The 21,175-nt window shown below is 35.1% G+C and overlaps 1 protein-coding gene across 1 annotated transcript in view; it reads right to left on the bottom strand.

The window, feature by feature from the left end:
* LOC121209993 (uncharacterized) overlaps positions 1-20,796 on the bottom strand; it is a 62,493-nt gene extending 41,697 nt beyond the window's left edge. Inside the window, exons 1-2 of the mRNA XM_041082048.1 lie at positions 20,708-20,796; positions 20,079-20,479 (exon numbers count right to left, since the gene is read on the bottom strand). Of these exons, the coding sequence (XP_040937982.1) occupies positions 20,079-20,479; positions 20,708-20,796 (490 nt within the window). The remainder of the gene's footprint in view (positions 1-20,078; positions 20,480-20,707) is intronic.
* Positions 20,797-21,175: the final 379 nt, after the last annotated feature.

The raw sequence follows: 21,175 nt of genomic DNA, 5'->3' as shown, positions 1-21,175 counted from the left end.
ACATTTTCTCAACCAAACATGACCATATCATAAAATTATTTACACAAAATAAGTATATTGCTATACATGCCATACTTAAGTTTTACAAGCCATTTACCCAGATGAAAGTCCTTTGGATAGTGTGATCGAACCTTCGACCCGTCCCGATTCCCGAGCTGACTTGTTCAAAACTACAGTAAATAAAGAGGAGGGAGTAAGCATAAATGCTTAGTAAGTTTATATGTAAATAACAAGTAACATAACAATACAAATATACCAAACAACTTTAGCATGGTACCACCAAAACATATATCACATCTTTAAACATCATTCATCATCTTACCACCTTATCGTTGATGTATCTATTTTCAACCCGAGGGTTAAGAACATACCTGTCCAAAGTGTCCATTTCACAACACTTACCCAAAATGTCACTTGCATCTTAAGTGTTCTTCCATTTCACTAGAAATTTCACCCGTTGAACACATCGAAATACAACTCGGATACAGGGATAATTTGCACATAAGTGCCTCATATGTAATCAAGAAATCATGTAACCCGCCCCTAAGTGAACTCGGACTCAACTCAACGAGCTCGGGCGTTCGCATCCATAAGTGAACTCGGACTCAACTCAACGAGTTCGGATGCCTAGTTACATCTCACAAACTCGGACTCAACTCAACGAGTTCGGACATTTGCATCCATAAGTGAACTCGGACTCAACTCAACAAGTTCGGATGCTCAACCATCCTAGTGACATGTCACTTGTATCCTAATCTATTCCTAAGGTTCAAACGGGCTTTTTCCCTCGATCTCACATTTGCCGTCTTCCATGGAATATCGGAACCGATACTCGGTAGCAATTCATATTTATCAAGTAGTAAACATAATTTGCATATTACTCAACATTAACCACAAAGCATAATATTTCACAATTAAAAATCAGCGTATCATATAATTAACATCAATAACTTAAAAATAACAATTATGCTACATTATTTACACATGAACTTACCTTGGTACCAAAATATAAAGATTTTGCAATTTAGTCCACAATCTTTTCTTTTCCTCGATCGCGACTTGAATCTCATTTCTCTTGATCTATAATGCCAAATTAATCTTATTTAATACATACATTCATCAAAACAGCATTTAATACGAACTTTGGAAACATTACACTTTTGCCCCTAAACTTTTGCATAATTACACTTTTGCCCCTAGGCTCGGGAATTAAACTTTATTCCTTTTCTTATGTTGTATAACATGCTGATCACTTTTCCCTTCTATGGCAACATCAAATTCTCTCTCTAACATATACTTGTGACTATTAGGTATTTTTGCCGATTAAGCCCTTTTACTCGTTTTCACTAAAAACCGAGTGGCACAAGTTGTCTAACATAATTTAAAACCCCATATTCTATCATAAAACATCAAAATACACAAATTTCACCTATGGGTATTTTTCCAAATATAAACCCTAGGTTGAATTATTGCTAGCGAGCTTCCGGGATTTCAAAAACGTAAAGAACATTAAAAACGGGGCTTGGAATCACTTACTATGGAGCTTGGAAGCTTGGAATAAACCATAGCTATGGAGAACCCTTGAAATTTCGGCCTAATGAAGAAGATGGACAAAAATTGGCTTTTAATTTTGTTTTTAATTCATTTTAATAACTAATTGACCAAAATACCCTTACTACTAAACTTTCCAAAAATTCCTTCGATGTCCTAATTTTGTCCATGAACTTAAAATTGGTCAAATTGCTATTTAAGACCTCCTCATTAATATTCCAAAACAATTTCATACTAAAAACTTCTAGAATGCAAGTTTTGCAACTTATTCGATTTAGTCCTTACTTTCAATTTAAGCACTTTAGGCATAGAATTTCATCACGAAATTTTCACACAATCATGCAATCATATCATAATCATCAAAATAATTATAGAATAATTGTTTCTATCTCAGATTTGTGGTCACGAAACCACTATTCCGATTAAGCCCTAATTCATGATATTACCAACTCTCCCCCCCTTTTAAGGATTTTCGTCCTCGAAAATCTTACCGGTAAACAGGTGTGGATATTGGTTTCTCATAGTTTCTTCAGGTTCCCATGTAGTCTCTTCTACCCCATGCTTTTGCCACAACACTTTCACAAGTGCAACACTTTTATTTCTTAGTTGTTTGACTTCTCGAGCTAAAATCTTAATCGATTCTTCTTCATAAGTCATATCCGGTCGTAGTTCAACTTCTGTCGGTGAAATTATATGTGAAGGATCCGAACGATACCGACGTAACATAGATACGTGAAACACATCATGAATCTTCTCTAATTCAGGTGGTAGCGCTAGCCGATATGTTACCGGTCCAACTTTTTCAATTATTTCATACGGTCCAATAAAACGCGGACTTAACTTGCCCTTTCGTCCAAATCTAAGGACTTTCTTCCATGAAGACACTTTTAAAAATACCTTATCACCAACTTGAAACTCCATTCCTTTTCGTTTCAAATCCGCATAAGATTTCTGTCTATCTGAAGCAGCTTTCAAACAATCTCGAATCACTTTCACCTTTTCTTCGGTTTCTTTTATTAAATCAACTCCATAAATCTGATTTTCCTTGAGTTCAGTCCAATACAATGGCGTCTGACATTTACGACCATATAATGCTTCATAAGGTGCCATCTTCAAACTTGTCTGATAACTATTATTATAAGCAAATTCTACCAACGGTAAATACTTTTCCCAACTACCTTGAAATTCCAATACACAACATCTGAGCATGTCTTCAAGAATCTGAATTACTCTCTCTGATTGTCCATCAATTTGTGGATGAAAGGCAGTGCTGACATTTAACTTTGTACCTAATGCCTCTTGCAACTTTTGCCAATATCGTGAGGTAAACCTCGGATCTCTATCCGAAATGATTGACAAAGGTATCCCATGAAGTCTAACAATCTCTCGGATATACAATTCAGCCAACTTATTAAGAGAATAATCTGTACGTACCGGAATAAAATGAGTCGATTTAGTCAGTCTGTCAACTATTGCCCAGATGGCATTTTTCTTCCCTGGAGTTAACGGCAACCCTGATATAAAATCCATAGTAATCCGATCCCATTTCCATTCAGGAACCATAATAGGCTGGAGTAATCCCGAAGGTACTTGGTGTTCAGCTTTCACTTGTTGACAAACTAAGCACTTTGATACAAACTCAGAAATATCTCTTTTCATTCCACTCCACCAGTATATTTTCTTCAAGTCATTATACATCTTCGTACTGCCCGGATGAACCGCTAAACAACCATTATGTGCTTCATGAAAAAATTTTTGAATCAACTCATCATTTTTCGGTACACAAATCCGATTTTTAAACATCAAACAACCATCAGAACCGATTCTGAAATCTGATCCCGTATCAGCTTCACACTGTTTTCTTTTGGCTAGCAAATCTTGATCATTTTTTTTAGCTTCAGAAATCTCTTGTAAAAACATCGGTCTTGCTCTTAACTCTGCTAGAATTGAACCATCGTTTGAAATTTTCAACTGAGTGTTCATAACTCTCAAAGCAAACAACAACTTTCTGCTTAAAGCATCGGCAACCACATTCGCTTTTTCTGGATGATAATCGATAACAACCTCGTAATCTTTCAATAACTCCAATCATCTTCGCTGTCTCAAATTCAAGTCTTTTGTGACATCAAATATTTAAGACTTTTGTGATCGGTATATACTCGGCAATTTTCACCATACAAATAATGTCGCCAAATCTTCAAAGCAAATACGACCGCAGCCAATTCCAAATCGTGAGTAGGATAATTCATCTCATGAGGTTTTAACTGTCTCGAAGCATAAGCCACCACTTTTCCTTCTTGCATGAGTACGCACCCCAAACCATTTAGAGAAGCATCACTGTACACCACAAATTCTTTACCTGATTCGGGTTGTATCAACACTGGTGCTTCAGTTAATAACTTTTTCAATTCTTCGAAACTCTGTTGACATTCTGCCGTCCATTCAAATTTAACATCCTTTCGGAGTAGTCTAGTCATAGGAGCAGCAATTATAGAAAATCCATTTACAAACCGCCGATAATACCCAGCTAGCCCCAAGAAACTCCTAACTTCAGTTACATTTTTCGGTGGTTTCCAATCAACAATGGCTGAAATTTTACTAGGATCAACCCGTATACCATCACCTGAAACAATATGACCCAAAAATCCAATTTCCCGGAGCCAAAATTCACTTTTACTAAACTTAGCATATAGCTGCTTATCTCTCAAAGTTTGCGAAACTATCCTCAAATGCTCAGCATGCTCTGTCTCATTTTTTTGAATAAATTAAAATATCATCTATAAACACCACAACAAATCTGTCCAAATATGGCCGAAATATGCGATTCATTAAATCCATAAACACAGCAGGAGCATTTGTCAACCCGAATGGCATAACTAAAAATTCATAATGACCGTACCTTGTTCTAAAAGCAGTTTTAGGCACATCTGACTCTTTTACTCGCAGCTGATAATACCCAGATCTCAAGTCAATCTTTGAAAACCATGTCGCTCCTTTTAGTTGATCAAACAAATCATCAATTCTCGGCAACGGATACTTGTTTTTGATTTTCACCTTGTTTAACTGCTGATAATCAATACATAATCTCATAGAACCATCCTTCTTTTTCACAAATAACACGGGAGCACCCCAAGGTGAAAAACTCGGTCTCACAAAGCCTTTATCGGTCAACTCTTGCAACTGCGACTTTAATTCTTTCAACTCTGTTGGTGCCATTCTATATGGAGCAATCAAGATCGGAGCTGTTCCCGGTATCAAATCAATACCAAATTCTACTTCCCTGACTGGAGGCAAACCTGGCAATTCTTCTGGAAATACATTCGCAAATTCACACACAACCGGCACTGATTCAACTTTCTTTTCAACTTCTTTTGTATTAATTACATACGCCAAATAAGCTTCATAACCCTTTCTCAAATATCTCTGAGCCAACGTCGAAGAAATCATACTAAATATTGCCTCTGATTTGTCTGGCTCAACCGCAGAATTTCACCACATTCACACTTTAATTCTATAACCTTTTCTTTGCAATTTATTATAGCATCATGCAATGTCAACCAATCCATACCCAAAATAACATCAAATTCATCAAACGGCAACAACATCAAGTCGGCCTGAATCATTAAAGGGCATTTCTTGCTTACTTTATCAACTATCACACATTTGCCTAACGGGTTCGACACTCTAATCATAAATTCTGTGTTCTCAACAGGTATATTCATACTAGACACCAGTTTAATGCATACGTATGAATGAGTAGAACCAGGATCAATCAAAGCAATAACATTAATATCATAAAGAGAAAATGTACCGGTAATCACATCGGGTGAGGAAGCATCTTCACGCGCTTTAATAGCATAAGTTCTAGCCGGAGCTCTTCCCTCAGATCTAACTGATGCATCTCTGGCTACATTCTTCCTGCTTGTTTCACTTCCAGCTTCTCTCGGATACCTTCCCCTCAAGTTTGCACCACTAGCTTTTACACTCTGAAATTTTTCTTTCTCAGCTCTCTCTGGGCAGTCTCTAGTAAAATGATCCGGAGAACCACATCAAAAACATTCGTTTTCTCTGCACGGACCAAAATGATTTCTACCACACCGCTGGCACTCGGGTTTAACAAATCTCGAGTTCTCTACACTGGCTGCAGAAGTATTCTAAGATTTAGGACCCACATTCTACTTCTTAAAATTTCCATATGATTGCCCAGCTGAAACTTGGGAATGAGGATTCATATTTCTTGACTTTCTGGGTTGCTGTGAAGGTGCCTTACTCATTGGCCTTTTCTTCCAATTTCGTGTCTCAGCCTCTACCTTCCTCTTCTCTTTAAGTAGTTCTTCAGCCTTACAAGCTCGATCAACTAGGACTACCATTTCTTTCAGTTCAAGGATCCCGAAAAATACCTTAATGTCTTCGTTGAGCCCGTCTTCAAATCGTTAGCACATCTTGGCTTCTGTAGGAACATATTCCCTGGCATACTTACTCAATCGAACAAACTCTCTTTCATATTCTGAGACTGTCATATTACCTTGCTTCAGCTCAAGAAACTCTTTACATTTCTGATCAATAAATCTTTCACTAATATATTTCTTCTGAAACTCTTCTTGAAAGAATTCCCAGGTTACCCTCTCTTTCGGTACCACCGAAATCAAAGTCTTCCACCAATTATAGGTTGAATCTCTCAACAAAGATGTAGCACATTTCAAACATTCTTCAGGTGTACAAGATAATTCATCAAATACCTGGATAGAATTTTCAAGCCAGAACTCTGCTTTCTCTGCATCATCATCAATATTTGCTCTAAATTCTTCAGCCCCTTGTTTACGAATTCTATCAACGGGGGTTTTGTGAAATTTTATCATATCCACTCCTTGAGGCATTGGAGGCATAGGTTGAGGAATTGGGGGAGGTGGGGGAGGTCGTACATTTGGGTTCGTACGAACGAACTCAGTGTACCATGCACTCATCATTTAGAGAAAGGCTTCTCGATCCCTTTCTCCTCCTCCCTGACCAACAGTAGGAGGTGGGTTTTCAGTCAGCGCTGCCCCTTCAGCCGGAGCTGGTGCATTACTCTCTACTTCATCTGCCACAGCTGGATCGGGATCCATTTACGATATAAAAATTCATTTAAAAAGGTCAGAAGTCATCACACTATCACAATTCACACATATGGCATGTATAGAAAAATCCGTACATACAACACGTAATCCGAGAACCGACTAAACCTGCTCTGATACAACTAAATGTAATGCCCCCACGCTCGAGACCATCGCCGGAGTCGAGCTTGAGGGGTTACCAAACAATATTTATCAAATTAAGAACTTCAAATCATTTATTTCTACATTCACAGCTTTCTAACTACCCACGTCACAGTTACAAGAAAAATCATATCTTCAGTTAAGAAACTCGAAATATAGATCCGTAAATTTTCCCTAAATCTAGACTCATATATCTATTTACTAATTTTTTTCTAGAATTTTTGGTTGGGCCAATTAGTACAGTTTATTAGTTAAAGTCTCCCCTGTTTCAGGGTTTGACTGCTCTGACCTCTGTGTATTACGAATCAAATATTTCTCTATACAGAAATTAAATGACTATAAGATTTGTTTCTATTAAAACTAGACTCAATAAAGAATCTGTAAATATAAAGAAAAACTTCTAATTATTTTTGTAAAATTTATTATGAATTTTTAAAGTCAGAACAGGAGATCCAGAAATCACTCTGGCCCTGCTTCACAAAAGTTTAAATATCTCATAAAATATTATTTATATACCTATTTTGTTCAATCCACATGTAAATAGACTCATTAAGATTCAATTTCATAACTTATTCATCATTTATTTCCATTTATACTATTTTTAGTGATTTTTAAAATTCATGTCATTGCTGCAGCAATATTCTGTTTTAAGGCAAGTTTCATCTTTCCATGAATTTTTATGAACTAGATAACCTATTAAACTTCCATAATATCAAACATGATCTAAATTAGCCATCACCATGACTTATTAATATCAAACATTTTCTCAACCAAACATGACCATATCATAAAATTATTTACACAAAATAAGTATATTGCTATACATGCCATACTTAAGTTTTACAAGCCATTTACCCAGATGAAAGTCCTTTGGATAGTGTGATCGAACCTTCGACCCGTCCCGATTCCCGAGCTGACTTGTTCAAAACTACAGTAAATAAAGAGGAGGGAGTAAGCATAAATGCTTAGTAAGTTCATATGTAAATAACAAGTAACATAACAATACAAATATACCAAACAACTTTAGCATGGTACCACCAAAACATATATCACATCTTTAAACATCATTCATCATCTTACCACCTTATCGTTGATGTATCTATTTTCAACCCGAGGGTTAAGAACATACCTGTCCAAAGTGTCCATTTCACAACACTTACCCAAAATGTCGCTTGCATCTTAAGTGTTCTTCCATTTCACTAGAAATTTCACCCGTTGAACACATCGGAATACAACTCGGATACAGGGATAATTTGCACATAAGTGCCTCATATGTAATCAAGAAATCATGTAACCCGCCCCTAAGTGAACTCGGACTCAACTCAACAAGCTCGGGTGTTCGCATCCATAAGTGAACTCGGACTCAACTCAACGAGTTCGGATGCCTAATTACATCTCACAAACTCGGACTCAACTCAACGAGTTCAGATGCTCAACCATCCTAGTGACATGTCACTTGTATCCTAATCTATTCCTAAGGTTCAAACGGGCTTTTTCCCTCGATCTCACATTTTCTGTCTTCCATGGAATATCGGAACCGATACTCGGTAGCAATTCATATTTATCAAGTAGTAAACATAATTTGCATATTACTCAACATTAACCACAAAGCATAATATTTCACAATTAAAAATCAGCGTATCATATAATTAACATCAATAACTTAAAAATAACAATTATGCTACATTATTTACACATGAACTTCCCTTGGTACCAAAATATAAAGATTTTGCAATTTAGTCCACAATCTTTTCTTTTCCTCGATCGCGACTTGAATCTCGTTTCTCTTGATCTATAATGCCAAATTAATCTTATTTAATACATACATTCATCAAAACAGTATTTAATACGAACTTTGGAAAAATTACACTTTTGCCCCTAAACTTTTGCATAATTACACTTTTACCTCTAGGCTCGGGAATTAAACTTTATTCCTTATTCTTATGTTTTATAACATGCTGATCACTTTTCCCTTCTATGGCAACATCAAATTCTCTCTCTAACATATACTTGTGACTATTAGGTATTTTTGCCGATTAAGCCCTTTTACTCGTTTTCACTAAAAATCGAGTAGCACAAGTTGTCTAACATAATTTAAAACCTCATATTCTATCATAAAACATCAAAATACACAAATTTCACCTATGGGTATTTTTTCAAATATAAACCCTAGGTTGAATTATTGCTAGCGAGCTTCCGGGATTCCAAAAACGTAAAGAACATTAAAAACGGGGCTTGGAATCACTTACTATGGAGCTTGGAAGCTTGGAACAAACCCTAGCTATGGAGAACCCTTGAAATTTCGGCCTAATGAATAAGATGGACAAAAATTGGCTTTTAATTTTGTTTTTAATTCATTTTAATAACTAATTAACCAAAATACCCTTACTACTAAACTTTCCAAAAATTCCTTCGATGTCCTAATTTTGTCCATGAACTTAAAATTGGTCAAATTGCTATTTAAGACCTCCTCATTAATATTCCAAAACAATTTCATACTAAAAACTTTTAGAATGCAAGTTTTGCAACTTATTCAATTTAGTCCTTACTTTCAATTTAAGCACTTTAGGCATAGAATTTCATCGCGAAATTTTCACACAATCATGCAATCATATCATAATCATCAAAATAATTATAGAATAATTATTTCTATCTCAGATTTATGGTCACGAAACCACTATTCCGATTACGCCCTAATTCATGATATTACAATTACAAAATATCATTTTCAAGCCACTATTGTCCAAGTTGTCCTATACATGCCATTATACCAAAATGATTTTACTAAGTCTACCCAAAAAGACTAGTTGATAGTGTGACGATACTCCAGTGATCTCCAACCCTCGCGAGCTTTCAAGCACTATAAAACAAGGGAAAATAAAACAGTGTAAGCATTACATATCTTAGTAAGTTCGTATAACGGAAACTAAACTTACCAATCTTGTTTATTAAATCTAGGCATACAATGTTATGTTTCCATCCATTTGGCTAATTTGCCTAATCTCATTCATCCAATCAAGCATGTTGGTCACCAAAATCTTCATATTAATCAAGTAACATAGATGAGCTCACGATGCAATACTCTTTCAAGACATTATCAATTCATCTTAAAGTTCTCATGCCATGTCAAGAATTTTATGTCCGTTGAATCATTGAATTCCGATGGATGCTTAAGTAGTACACTTAAAGTGTAAGATTCAATAATTGGTCAATTTTTTTATTCAAGGGTACCCCTTAGGGAAATTAACCAAGAAACACTCTCTCGAGCCACTTATCGTATAACAGGATTACCAGTCTAGGCTAAATCCTTTATATAACTTATGCTCAGAAGAGTTTCGATTAGGATTACCAGTCCAAGCTAAACCCTATTCATAACGTATGCTCGAGTGGTATTATATCGGGATTACCCATCTGGGCTAAATCCTTTGTATAACAAGGTCAATAGGATTACTGGTTTGTGCTAAATCTCATCTGCAACAAATGCAAGACCTTATTAGTTTCGGAAAGTGCTTATAATCATCGAAATTCACATTCAATTGGGACTTAACCCTTTATCACCATTTCAAGCATGTATCAATTTTCCATCATAGCATACATTTAAAGCACATCAACATAAATCACATTGCATACAAACACAACATTCAATTAACATAATTACATGCCCGATTAAGTTACATGAACCTACCTCGACACTTGTTCACGTATAAAGCCTGCTAATTTGAAACTTTTTCTTTTCCTAGATCTAACCTCGAATTAGTGTTGTTCGGATCTAAATAAATGAATTTAACCATCAATTTCACAAATTTTATATTTAAATGGACTTAATTTACGTCCTAGGCAAAATTACCATTTTGCCCTTAACTTTTCCATAAATTTTAATTTTGTCCTTATGCCCGGAAAATGAAACTTGTGCAAATTACTCCCTATTCCAAGCCTAACCAAAGCCCCATTACAAATTTTCCAGCACATATATTCATAAAATTTTAGAATTTTTCATCAAATTTTACAACTTTTCATTTTAGTCCCTAAATCATGTTTTCATCAAAAATCACTTTGTAAAAGTTATTTATCTATCAATAAGTTTTCATTTTCTACCATAAATTTCTAATTTCTAGCATATACATCCATGACCCATTTTTCATAACTTGATAACTTTTCAAATTAATCCCTCAAATAGAGAGATTAAGCTATCCCGGTTTCAAAAATACCAAAATTACTAAAAACGGGATAAGAGAACTTACCCAATTAAGCCTTGAAAGTTTCCCCTCTCTCCTAGGGATTTCATAGAATTTTAGGTCGAAGATGATGAAAATAAGATGATATAATTTCTTTTCATCTTTTAATTAATTTAATTATTTCAAATTCCAATTTAGTCCTTGCCCTTTTCTAATTTTTCCACGGATGAGTTACCAAGAATCTACATACTTTTCTTTAATGGTCTAATTACCATATACGGACCTCTATATTTGAAATCCATAGCTATTTAATCCTTATAGCTACGAGAATTCAACTTTCACATTTTATGGGATTTAGTCCTTCTCGTAATTAAAAACTTAATCGACAAAATTTTCGTATTCAAAATTTTCACACGACATGTCTATTATAGTACGGGCCATATAATGAAATAAAAATAAACCTTATTTTTGGGTCGGATTGTAGTCCCGAAACCACTATTCCGTCATTGAAAAATGGACTGTTATACATACGACCGTGTAATGTCACCGTGTGTCACACACGGCTGAGACACACGCCTATGTCTTTGCCTATGTGGACAAAAATAGGCTACTTACCAAGCCATTTTGCCACCCAAAACGTCATATACCAACAATAACCTAATTGGCACAAAACATGGCACATATAAGCATTCAACTACTCTCAATCAAACATCATTTAAACAATTTCAAACACCAACCAATGCAAAAACATATCAATACCACAATATACCATTCAATTCATACAAAACTTCACTTATACAATTCAACTATGTAAGCATTTATAAACATGCATCTTTTTGCTCAATTTTACAAGCATATATCTTCTCAAATTTCTATTATTTGGCTGCCACAATATCTACTATCCATAAACATTTCAAAGCCAACCTCAAGTTCATAACATAAGCCACATACATACATTTATATACATATTCAAACCAACCAACATAAGCCAACTCTCATGGGTATATATATACAAACCAAAGCATAAGTATTTACAAGCCATTTCAAATGGCACAACACATTACCAAATATACCAAAATAACCAAAGTCCCTATACATGCCATATACTTAAAACTAAGCTCAAAAGTACCAAATTGATAGTTGGATAGTGTAACGATGTCTCCGACAATCCCTGAGTTCGAGCTAACTTTGAATTCATTATAAAACATGGGAAAATAAACAAAGTTAGCTTTATAGCATAGTAAGCTCGTATGAAATGGACTTAATATAACCATAAACACGTAATTCATCAATTGAATATAAACACATATAATTCATATTAACTAACAAACCTTTTAAATACTCATTCAGAAAACTTTATGTATTCTTCGTCGTTTCTTCGATTTAAGGCTTATATGATTTGTGTACATACCTGTACCATCTCGTATCAATCTCATACTCAACCACATCTCTCATTTACTTGTTGAACCATTCGAAATAAATTTTGAAAACTCGACAGTCTCGCACCCTAAGTGCCAATATCATGGCTCGAAGCGAAATCAATAAAGCTTGCACCCGAAGTGCCAATATCGAGGCCCGAAGCCAAATCAATGTAACTCGCACCTGAAGTGCCAATATCATGGCCTGAAGCCAAATCAATGAAGCTCGCACCCGAAGTACCGATATCATGGCCCGAACCCAAATCAGTGAATTCCCTAATGACATGTCACTAGTTTCCTAATTTATTCCTATGGTTCAACCGGGATGTCGTATGCAAAATCGTCGTCGAATTACCATCGAACATATCTGTAATCCCGTTCACATTTTATGTGATATCAAAGAATATAAAATACTTTTTTAAGGAAACTTATTACATAGGAACTTACCTCGGATATAAAAACGGCTAAATTGATCGATTAGTCGAGAACTTTGTCTTTCCCTCGATCTAGATCCGATTTTTAGTTTTCTTGATCTAATGTAATCAAAATTAACTTATTTAATTATATTTCTATTCAATTTAATCCAAAATTCACATTAAAGCACTTTTACACATTTTTCCCTAATGTTTCACATCTTTTACAATTTTGTCCTTATTTCATTAAAACACAAATTCATGCAATTTAACCACAACCCATGCTAGCCGAATTACAAATAAGTCCCTAGCAGCCCATATTTCTCATTTATTTCACATTTTAACCACAAAATTTCCACATTTCACAATTTAATCCCTAATTTGCATTTTCACTAAAAATCACTCAATAAAACTTACATAACTATCATCAAACATTTATAATCCATCATAAAACATCAAAATACTCATATATTTATCAATGGAAACATCTAAAATTTTTAACAATTTTGCAAAATAGTCCCTGGGCTAGCTAGACCTAGTTCCAACGATCTCAAAAACGTAGAAATAATAAAAAAAGAGACAAAAACGAACCTACAATTGAGCTTGGCTGAATGAAAAAGCTCAAATGGCTTTGAAAAACCTATTTTCAGTTGAAGATGGAGAAATAAAGATGATAATTGGCTTTGTTTTATTTATTTTATGTTTATTAACAAATTTACTAATTTAACCTTGATTAAAAACCATCAAAATTCATGATAATATTTTCATATATTTCCACTCATGTTTCAAACGGTCTAATTACAACCTAAGGAGCTCTAAATTAAGATTTCATAGCTATTAGATACCTTTAGCTAATGGAACTCCACTTTTACACTTTACGCGATTTAGTCCTTTTTCTCAAATTAACTAATCAAACGATAAAATTTTCTTAACGAAAATTTCACACAAACATATTATCATGATGTAAACGCTAAAATAATAATAAAATAATTATTTTGACTTCAGATTTTTGGTCTCAAAACCACTATTCTAATTTGACTAAAAACGGGCTGTTACAACTTTCCCTTCCTTAGGGATTTTCGTCCCCGAAAATCTTACCAGCAAAAAGTTTAGGGTACTGTTTTCTCATAGCTTCCTTGGGTTCCCACATGGCTTCTTCGACACCATGTCGCTGCCACAAAACCTTCACCAAAGCTATTCATTTATTTCTCAATTCTTTAATCTCTCGAGCTAGAATTTTGATCGGTTCTTCGTTGTACGTCATATCAGATTGAATTTCAATCTCTACTGGAGAAATTACATGTGATGGATCTAATCTATATCAATGAAAAATCGATACGTGAAACACATTATGGATTTTCTCTAACTCAATCAGTATAGCTAACCGATATGCCACTAGACCTATTCTTTCAATGATCTCATATGGCCCAATAAAACACCGACTCAATTTGCCTTTGCGACCAAATCTAAGTATTTTCTTCCATGGAGATACTTTCAGAAACACTTTATCACTGATCTAAAATTCAAGGTATTTTTGTTTCAAATCCGCATACGATTTCTGTCAATCTAAAGCTGCTTTCAATCTATCGCGAATTACTTTCACTTTTTCTTCAGTCTCTCAGATTAAATAAACCCCATGAATCTTTTTCTCACTCAGCTCAGTCCAATACAACAGAGTTCTGTAACACCCCTAACCTGTATCCGTCGTCAGACTAGGGTTAAAGGCGTTACTAAAAGAATCAGAATATTTTACGAACAATTCATATACATCATTCACAATCATAGTCAAACATTACCATAGAGTCCCTTATATAGGTCATCGAGACTTTAAGCATGCATTAGAAAGGGGTCAGGATTAAACCAAGCTCATACCAAATTTTTCAAAACTTAAACATTTTTCAAAGTTGTGAACAGGCCGTGTGAACAGGCCGTGTCAAAACAGGGCATACATACTGACTTGTCCACACATCCACAAGACACGCCCATGTGCCAGGCCGTGTGAAAATTAGGGAGACTACTGACTTGGTTCACACGGCCACAAGACACGCCCGCGTGTCTAGCCCGTGCTCGAAACTGACTTGGCTACACGGCCTAGCACACTCATCTGTGTGTGACCGTGTGGTCTACCCAGGCTCATTTTGAAATGGCCATTGAGCAACACGGCTGAGAACACACGCCCGTGTCCCTACCCGTGTGGGCAAAAATAGGTTATTTACAAAGCCAATTTGCCACCCATTAAGGGTCCTCCCTACAATCATAAAACCAAAGACATTTTATACCAAATTCTCAACCATTTCTCAACCAAAACATATACCATTCATGCCATAACATTATTCATCAATTTCATACTCAATATATATACCGAAACATACCCAAAACCTAAGCCAAAATCATACCAAAACATAGGTTTCATAATCACTAATCACACAATCAAATCTCATGCCAAGTTCTTACCAAATTTCATTATAGGCACATATCAAAACTTACCAAACTGACCATTTCTGTTGGCCAACCAAATGCACATCATAATGACACACTTGCATCACATATCATATATCATAATCAAACCATAAGTTCAAACACAAACTAACCATATCACATGGCATGGTATATACATTACTAAACATATCCTAATACTTCTAGCCTATACCTGCCATACTTTCATATTCACAATATCAAAAGGTACCAAAATAAGGTTAGATAGTGTGGTGACGATCCTCGACGATCCCTAAGCTCTTGGTAGCTTCGATATCTATAAAACAGTTGAAAAACACATAGAGTCAGCTTTCAAAAGCTTTGTAAGCCATATACAAATAAACTTATCATTCAAAAAAGCATCATCAAATTACATATACTCCCTGGCCAAATACTATCTCAAACTACATAGTTCATATACATTTCACATATTCCAATTCATTTACACATATAGCATATTTTGTCATACTTATAACACATATCATCACTTGTACATATACTTACCTTTTATTCTCAAACAAAGTATACATTTTGAACGTACCTGAATCGGATATACATCTCATATAATCATTCGTTTCTCGAAATGTCCGTTGAACCGTTCAGAATCATAAGGATACGCAGATAGCTCGAAAAGCTCATACAATGCTAATGCCTCAAACGTGGTCTTACATGTAATCAAATATCGATGCCACTGTCCCAGAAAAGGTCTTACATGAAATCAAATACGATGCCAACGTCCCAGAGGTGGTCCTACATATAAATCAGAAGTTGATGCCACGTCCCAAACGTGGTCTTACACGATAACACATATCAAATCCTATGTCATGACATATGTATCATAACTATTCTTATGGCTCATGGCTTTTCGAACGTTGGAACCTTGTCGATACTTTCTTGGATGTCTCATATTTCTCAACTCATATAATCATTCATCATAGTTCAATAGCATATAACCGATAGTAATTCAATTCATACCACATTTATTTGTATATAGACTTACCTCGTACGGGTATGAATAGAAACGAACGGCTATTCGACGAATTTCGACTTTCCCCGATCTAATTCCATTTTATTTTGTTCTTGATCTATATAAATTAAAATTTAACTCTTTTATTCACCAAATCATTCAAATCAATCCACAAACACGCATTTAGGGCATTTTACAAATTAGCCCTCACATTTTCACAATTTGACACTTTAATCCCTAATTCACAAAATCACAAAATACACAAAATTTCCTTATGCATATGCTTAGCCAAATTTTCATAGTGTTCATATAAGTCCATATATTTCATTTACTTCAAATTTTGTTCCCCCAAAATATCATTTTTAAAATTTAGCCCAATTTACTCAATTTCATCAAAAATTCAAAGACAGAACTTAGTAATCTAACACATATCTTTCATTTACTAACATCAAACTTCATAAAGCTCATAGTTTCATCAATGGCTCAACTCAAAATCATCAACAAAATTAGAAATTAAGACATGGGCTTGATAGTATACGGAGCAACAATCACAAAAACATAGAAATTATCAAAAATCGAACAAAATACATACCTTAATCAACAAATCTCTTAGCTGAACCCTAAAAGCTTTTATTTCTTTCTTTTTATTTGTATTTTATGCACAAAATGGATGACAATAGCCAATTTCATGTTCTTGTTTTATTAATATTAACATAAATATACATTTTACCATTTTGACCTTATTATAAACATATAATAAACACATAAATAATGGTCATTAATGTCCATTAACCATGTTAATGGTCCATTTATAACATAAGGACCTCATATTTTAAAAGTCATAGCAAATAGACACTTTTAACAAATAGAAGGCCACTTTTACATTTTACGCGATTAGGTCCTTTTTACAAATTAAGCACACAAATGATCGAATTTTTATACGAAACTTTCACACATGTTAATTCACATATTATAAACACAGAAAATAATATTAAAATGTTTTTCTGACCCAAATTTGTGGTCCTGAAACCACTATTCCGACTAGGGTCTAAACTAGATTGTTACAAGTTCGGCATTTGCGACCATACAAAGCTTCGTACAGTGCCATCTTTATGCTCGATTGAAAGCTGTTGTTATACACGAATTCAACCAATCGTAAAAATTTCTCCCAATTGCCTTCGAATTCAAACACACAAGAACGAAGCATATCTTCGAGAATCTAAATTTCTCTCTCAGACTGACCATTGGTTTGCGGATGAAATGTTATACTAAAATTCAACCTTGTGCCTAGAGCTTCTTGCAATTTCTTCCAAAATTGCGATGTAAACCTCGGATCTCTATCCGAAATAATCAAAATTGGCACCCCGAGTAATCTAATAATCTCCGATATGTACAATTTAACCAATTTATCAAGTGAATAGTTTGTACATATCAGAATGAAATGTGCAGGCTTCGTTAGTCCATCAATGACGACCCAGATAGCATCTTTCTTTTTCAGAGATAGGGACAAACCCTATACGAAATCCATCGTAACTCTATCCCATTTCCATTCTGGTATCATCATAGGCTGTAGCAATCCTAAAGGCTCTCGTGTTCGACTTTGACTTGCAGACATACTAAACATCTTGATACTAATTCAGAAATGTCTCATTTCATACCCGACCACCAGTACAATTGTTTCAAGTCATTGTACATTTTGGTACTCCCCGGGTGAACAGATTAACAACCACAATGTGCTTCGTGTAAAATTTTTTGAATGAGTTTGGAATTTTTTAGTATGCAGATTCTATTTCGAAACATTAAACAATCATCGTCTTTGATTTGATAGACTGAATCACTATTCGACTTACATTGCACTCTTTTAGCTTGCAACTCATTATCACATTTTTTAGCTTTACAAATTTGCTGAAGAAAAACCGATTTAGCTTTCAACTCTACTAGAATCGAACCATCATTAGACAAAGTCAGTCTCGTATTCATTGCTCTCAAAGCAAATATAGATTTTCTACTCAAAGCATCTACGAATACATTTGCTTTTCCCGAATGATAATCAATTACTAACTCGTAATCCTTCAATAGCTCGAGCCATCTCTGTTGTCGTAAATTCAAATATTTCTGAGTCATTATATATTTCAAACTCTTGTGATCGGTAAAGATATGGCACTTTTCTCCGTGCAAAAAATGTCGCCAAATTTTCAATGCGAAAACAATAGCGGCCAACTCTAAATCATGCGTCAGATAGTTCTTTTCATGCGGTTTTAGCTGTCTGGAGGCATATGCTACAACTTTTTCTTCTTGCATCAAAATGTAAGCCAAACCATTCAATGACGCGTCGCTGTAAATCACAAATTCTTTGCCCGCCTCAAGTTGAACTAACACTAATGCCTCAGTTAACAATACTTTCAACTGATCGAAACTCTGTTGACATTTCTCAGACCACTTAAACTTCACATCTTTCTGTAGCAATTTGGTCAACGGTGTAGCAATTATCGAAAATCCCTTAACAAAACATCGATAATAACCAGCTAACCCTAGAAAATTGTAACTTCGGATACATTTCTCGGTGGTTTCCAGTCAACAACTGTAAAAATCTTGCTCGGGTTAACTCGTATGCCTTCAGCTGAAACAATATGTCCCAAAAATCCAACCTCTCGGAGCCAAAACTCATATTTTCTAAATTTAGTGAATAGTTGCTTATCTCTCAAAGTTTGTAGCATAATTCTCAAATGTTCGGTGTGCTCAGACTCATCTCGTGAATAGATCGAAATGTCATCAATGAACATAACAACGAATCTGTCTAAATACGGTCTAAAAATTTGATTCATCAAATCCATAAAGACTGCAGGAGCATTAGTTAATCCAAAAGGCATAACAAAGAATTCATAATGTCCGTACCTTGTTCTAAAAGTAGTTTTTTGCATATCTGAATCTTTAACTCGCAACTGATAATAACCAGACCGCAAATCAATCTTTGAAAACACTGTTGCGCCTTTCAGCTGATCAAATAAATTATCTACTCTCTGCAACGGATACTTGTTCTTTATTCTAACCTAGTTGAGCTGTCGATAGTCAAAACACATTCTCATTGACCCGTCTTTCTTCTTTACAAACAACACTGGCGCATCCCAAGGCGAAAAAATAGGTCATGCAAAAACTTTATCTGTCAATTCTTGCAACTGAGATTTCAACTCTTTCAATTCTGCCAGGGCCATTCTGAATAGAGCTATACATATCAGTGATGTTCCGGGTACTAACTCAATAGCAAATTCAACCTCTCTAATCGGTGGTAACCCTAGTAATTCTTCTAGAAACACATCCGAAAACTCACAAACACTGGCACTGATTCAATTTTCGATTCAGACACCTTTGTATCTAGCACATATGCAAGGTAAGCTTCGCAACCTTTCCTCACACATTTCTGAGCCGACATAGATGAAATCATTATAGGCAATTGACTCAATTCATCTAATTCAATTCAAATAATTTCATTGTTCTCACATTTCAACTCAGTATAATCTTCCATCTACAATTTACAATGGCATCATGTAACATCAACCAATCTATACCTAGAATTACATTGAATTCATCAAAAGGTAGTAGCATCAAATCAACCAGAAAATAGTAACCCCGAGCCATTAAAGGACAGTTCTTGCAAACTTTATCAACTAGCACACACTTGCCTAAGGGGTTCGATACTTTAATCACAAACTCAGTAAACTCAATAGGAAAATTCTTACTAAACACTAATTTCATACAGATATACGAATAAGTTGAGCTAGGATCAATCAATGCAATCACATTAGTGTCGTAAAGAGAAAATGTACCAGTGATAACATCAGGTGACGATGCCTCTTCGCAAGCGCGAATAGCATAAGCTCTAGCAGGTGCTCTGGCCTCAGAGCTTACTGTAGAATCTCTCATAGTACCATGATTACCACTCGTATTTCCCGCATTTCTTGGTAGCCTCCCTCTAATGGTTGTGTTACCTGGTCTACCATTTTGAATATTATCTTTCTCTACCAGTTCTGGGCAATCCCATATGAAATGATCTTGTAAACCACATTTGTAGCAAGCTTTATTACTTTTATTCCAGCATTCTCCAAAATGTAGCCTCCCACAATGTTGAAACTCAGGTTTATTGTTTCTCACACTGCCAAGACTCGATACTGATATAGCTTGACCTTTAGGACTTGAGAATTGTTTTCCACGATCTCTACTTGAATGCCTGATTGAAACATTTGGACAAGTGAACGAATCTCTAAATTTCTTTAAAGAAGATTGATATGGCTTACTCAACGATCTTTTTCTCGAGTCTCTAGCCTCTGAATCTACTTTTCTCTTTTCTTTACTAAGCTCCTCGGCTTTGCAAGCTCTATTAACCAGGACAACAAATTCTTTCAATTCTAAAATTCTAACTAGAAGTTTAATGTCCTCGTTCAACCCATCAACGAACCACTTGCACATGATTTCTTCAGTGGAAACATAATCCCGAGCATACTTCCTCAACCGTACAAATTCTCTTTCATACTCAGACACAAACATTCGGCCCTATTTCAAATCTAGAAACTCTTTGTGCTTTTGATCAAGAAACTGCTGACTTATATATTTCTTCTAGAACTCAGCCTAAAAGAATTCCTAGGTCACTTTTTCCTCGGTACCACAGATACTAAGGTATTCCACCACTGATACGTAGTGTCCTTCAATAATGAAATAGCACATATCAAACACTCAGCTGGTGTACACGACTGATCGCGAGGTTTCTTGATAGGTTTTAAATATTTATAATTACTCGTTCTTGAACTAACTATTATCACGATGTAGGTAAGTGTACCTATAGAACAATAGTATAGTTTTATCAAGACCGAATTGTCGAACCCAAAGGAACTAAAAGTACTAGTAATGACTATCTTTTTATTATCTA

Source organism: Gossypium hirsutum, chromosome A11 (assembly GCF_007990345.1).
Source record: "Gossypium hirsutum isolate 1008001.06 chromosome A11, Gossypium_hirsutum_v2.1, whole genome shotgun sequence".
Taxonomy (NCBI): domain Eukaryota; kingdom Viridiplantae; phylum Streptophyta; class Magnoliopsida; order Malvales; family Malvaceae; genus Gossypium; species Gossypium hirsutum.
This window is presented reverse-complemented; position numbering and strand designations above follow the sequence as displayed.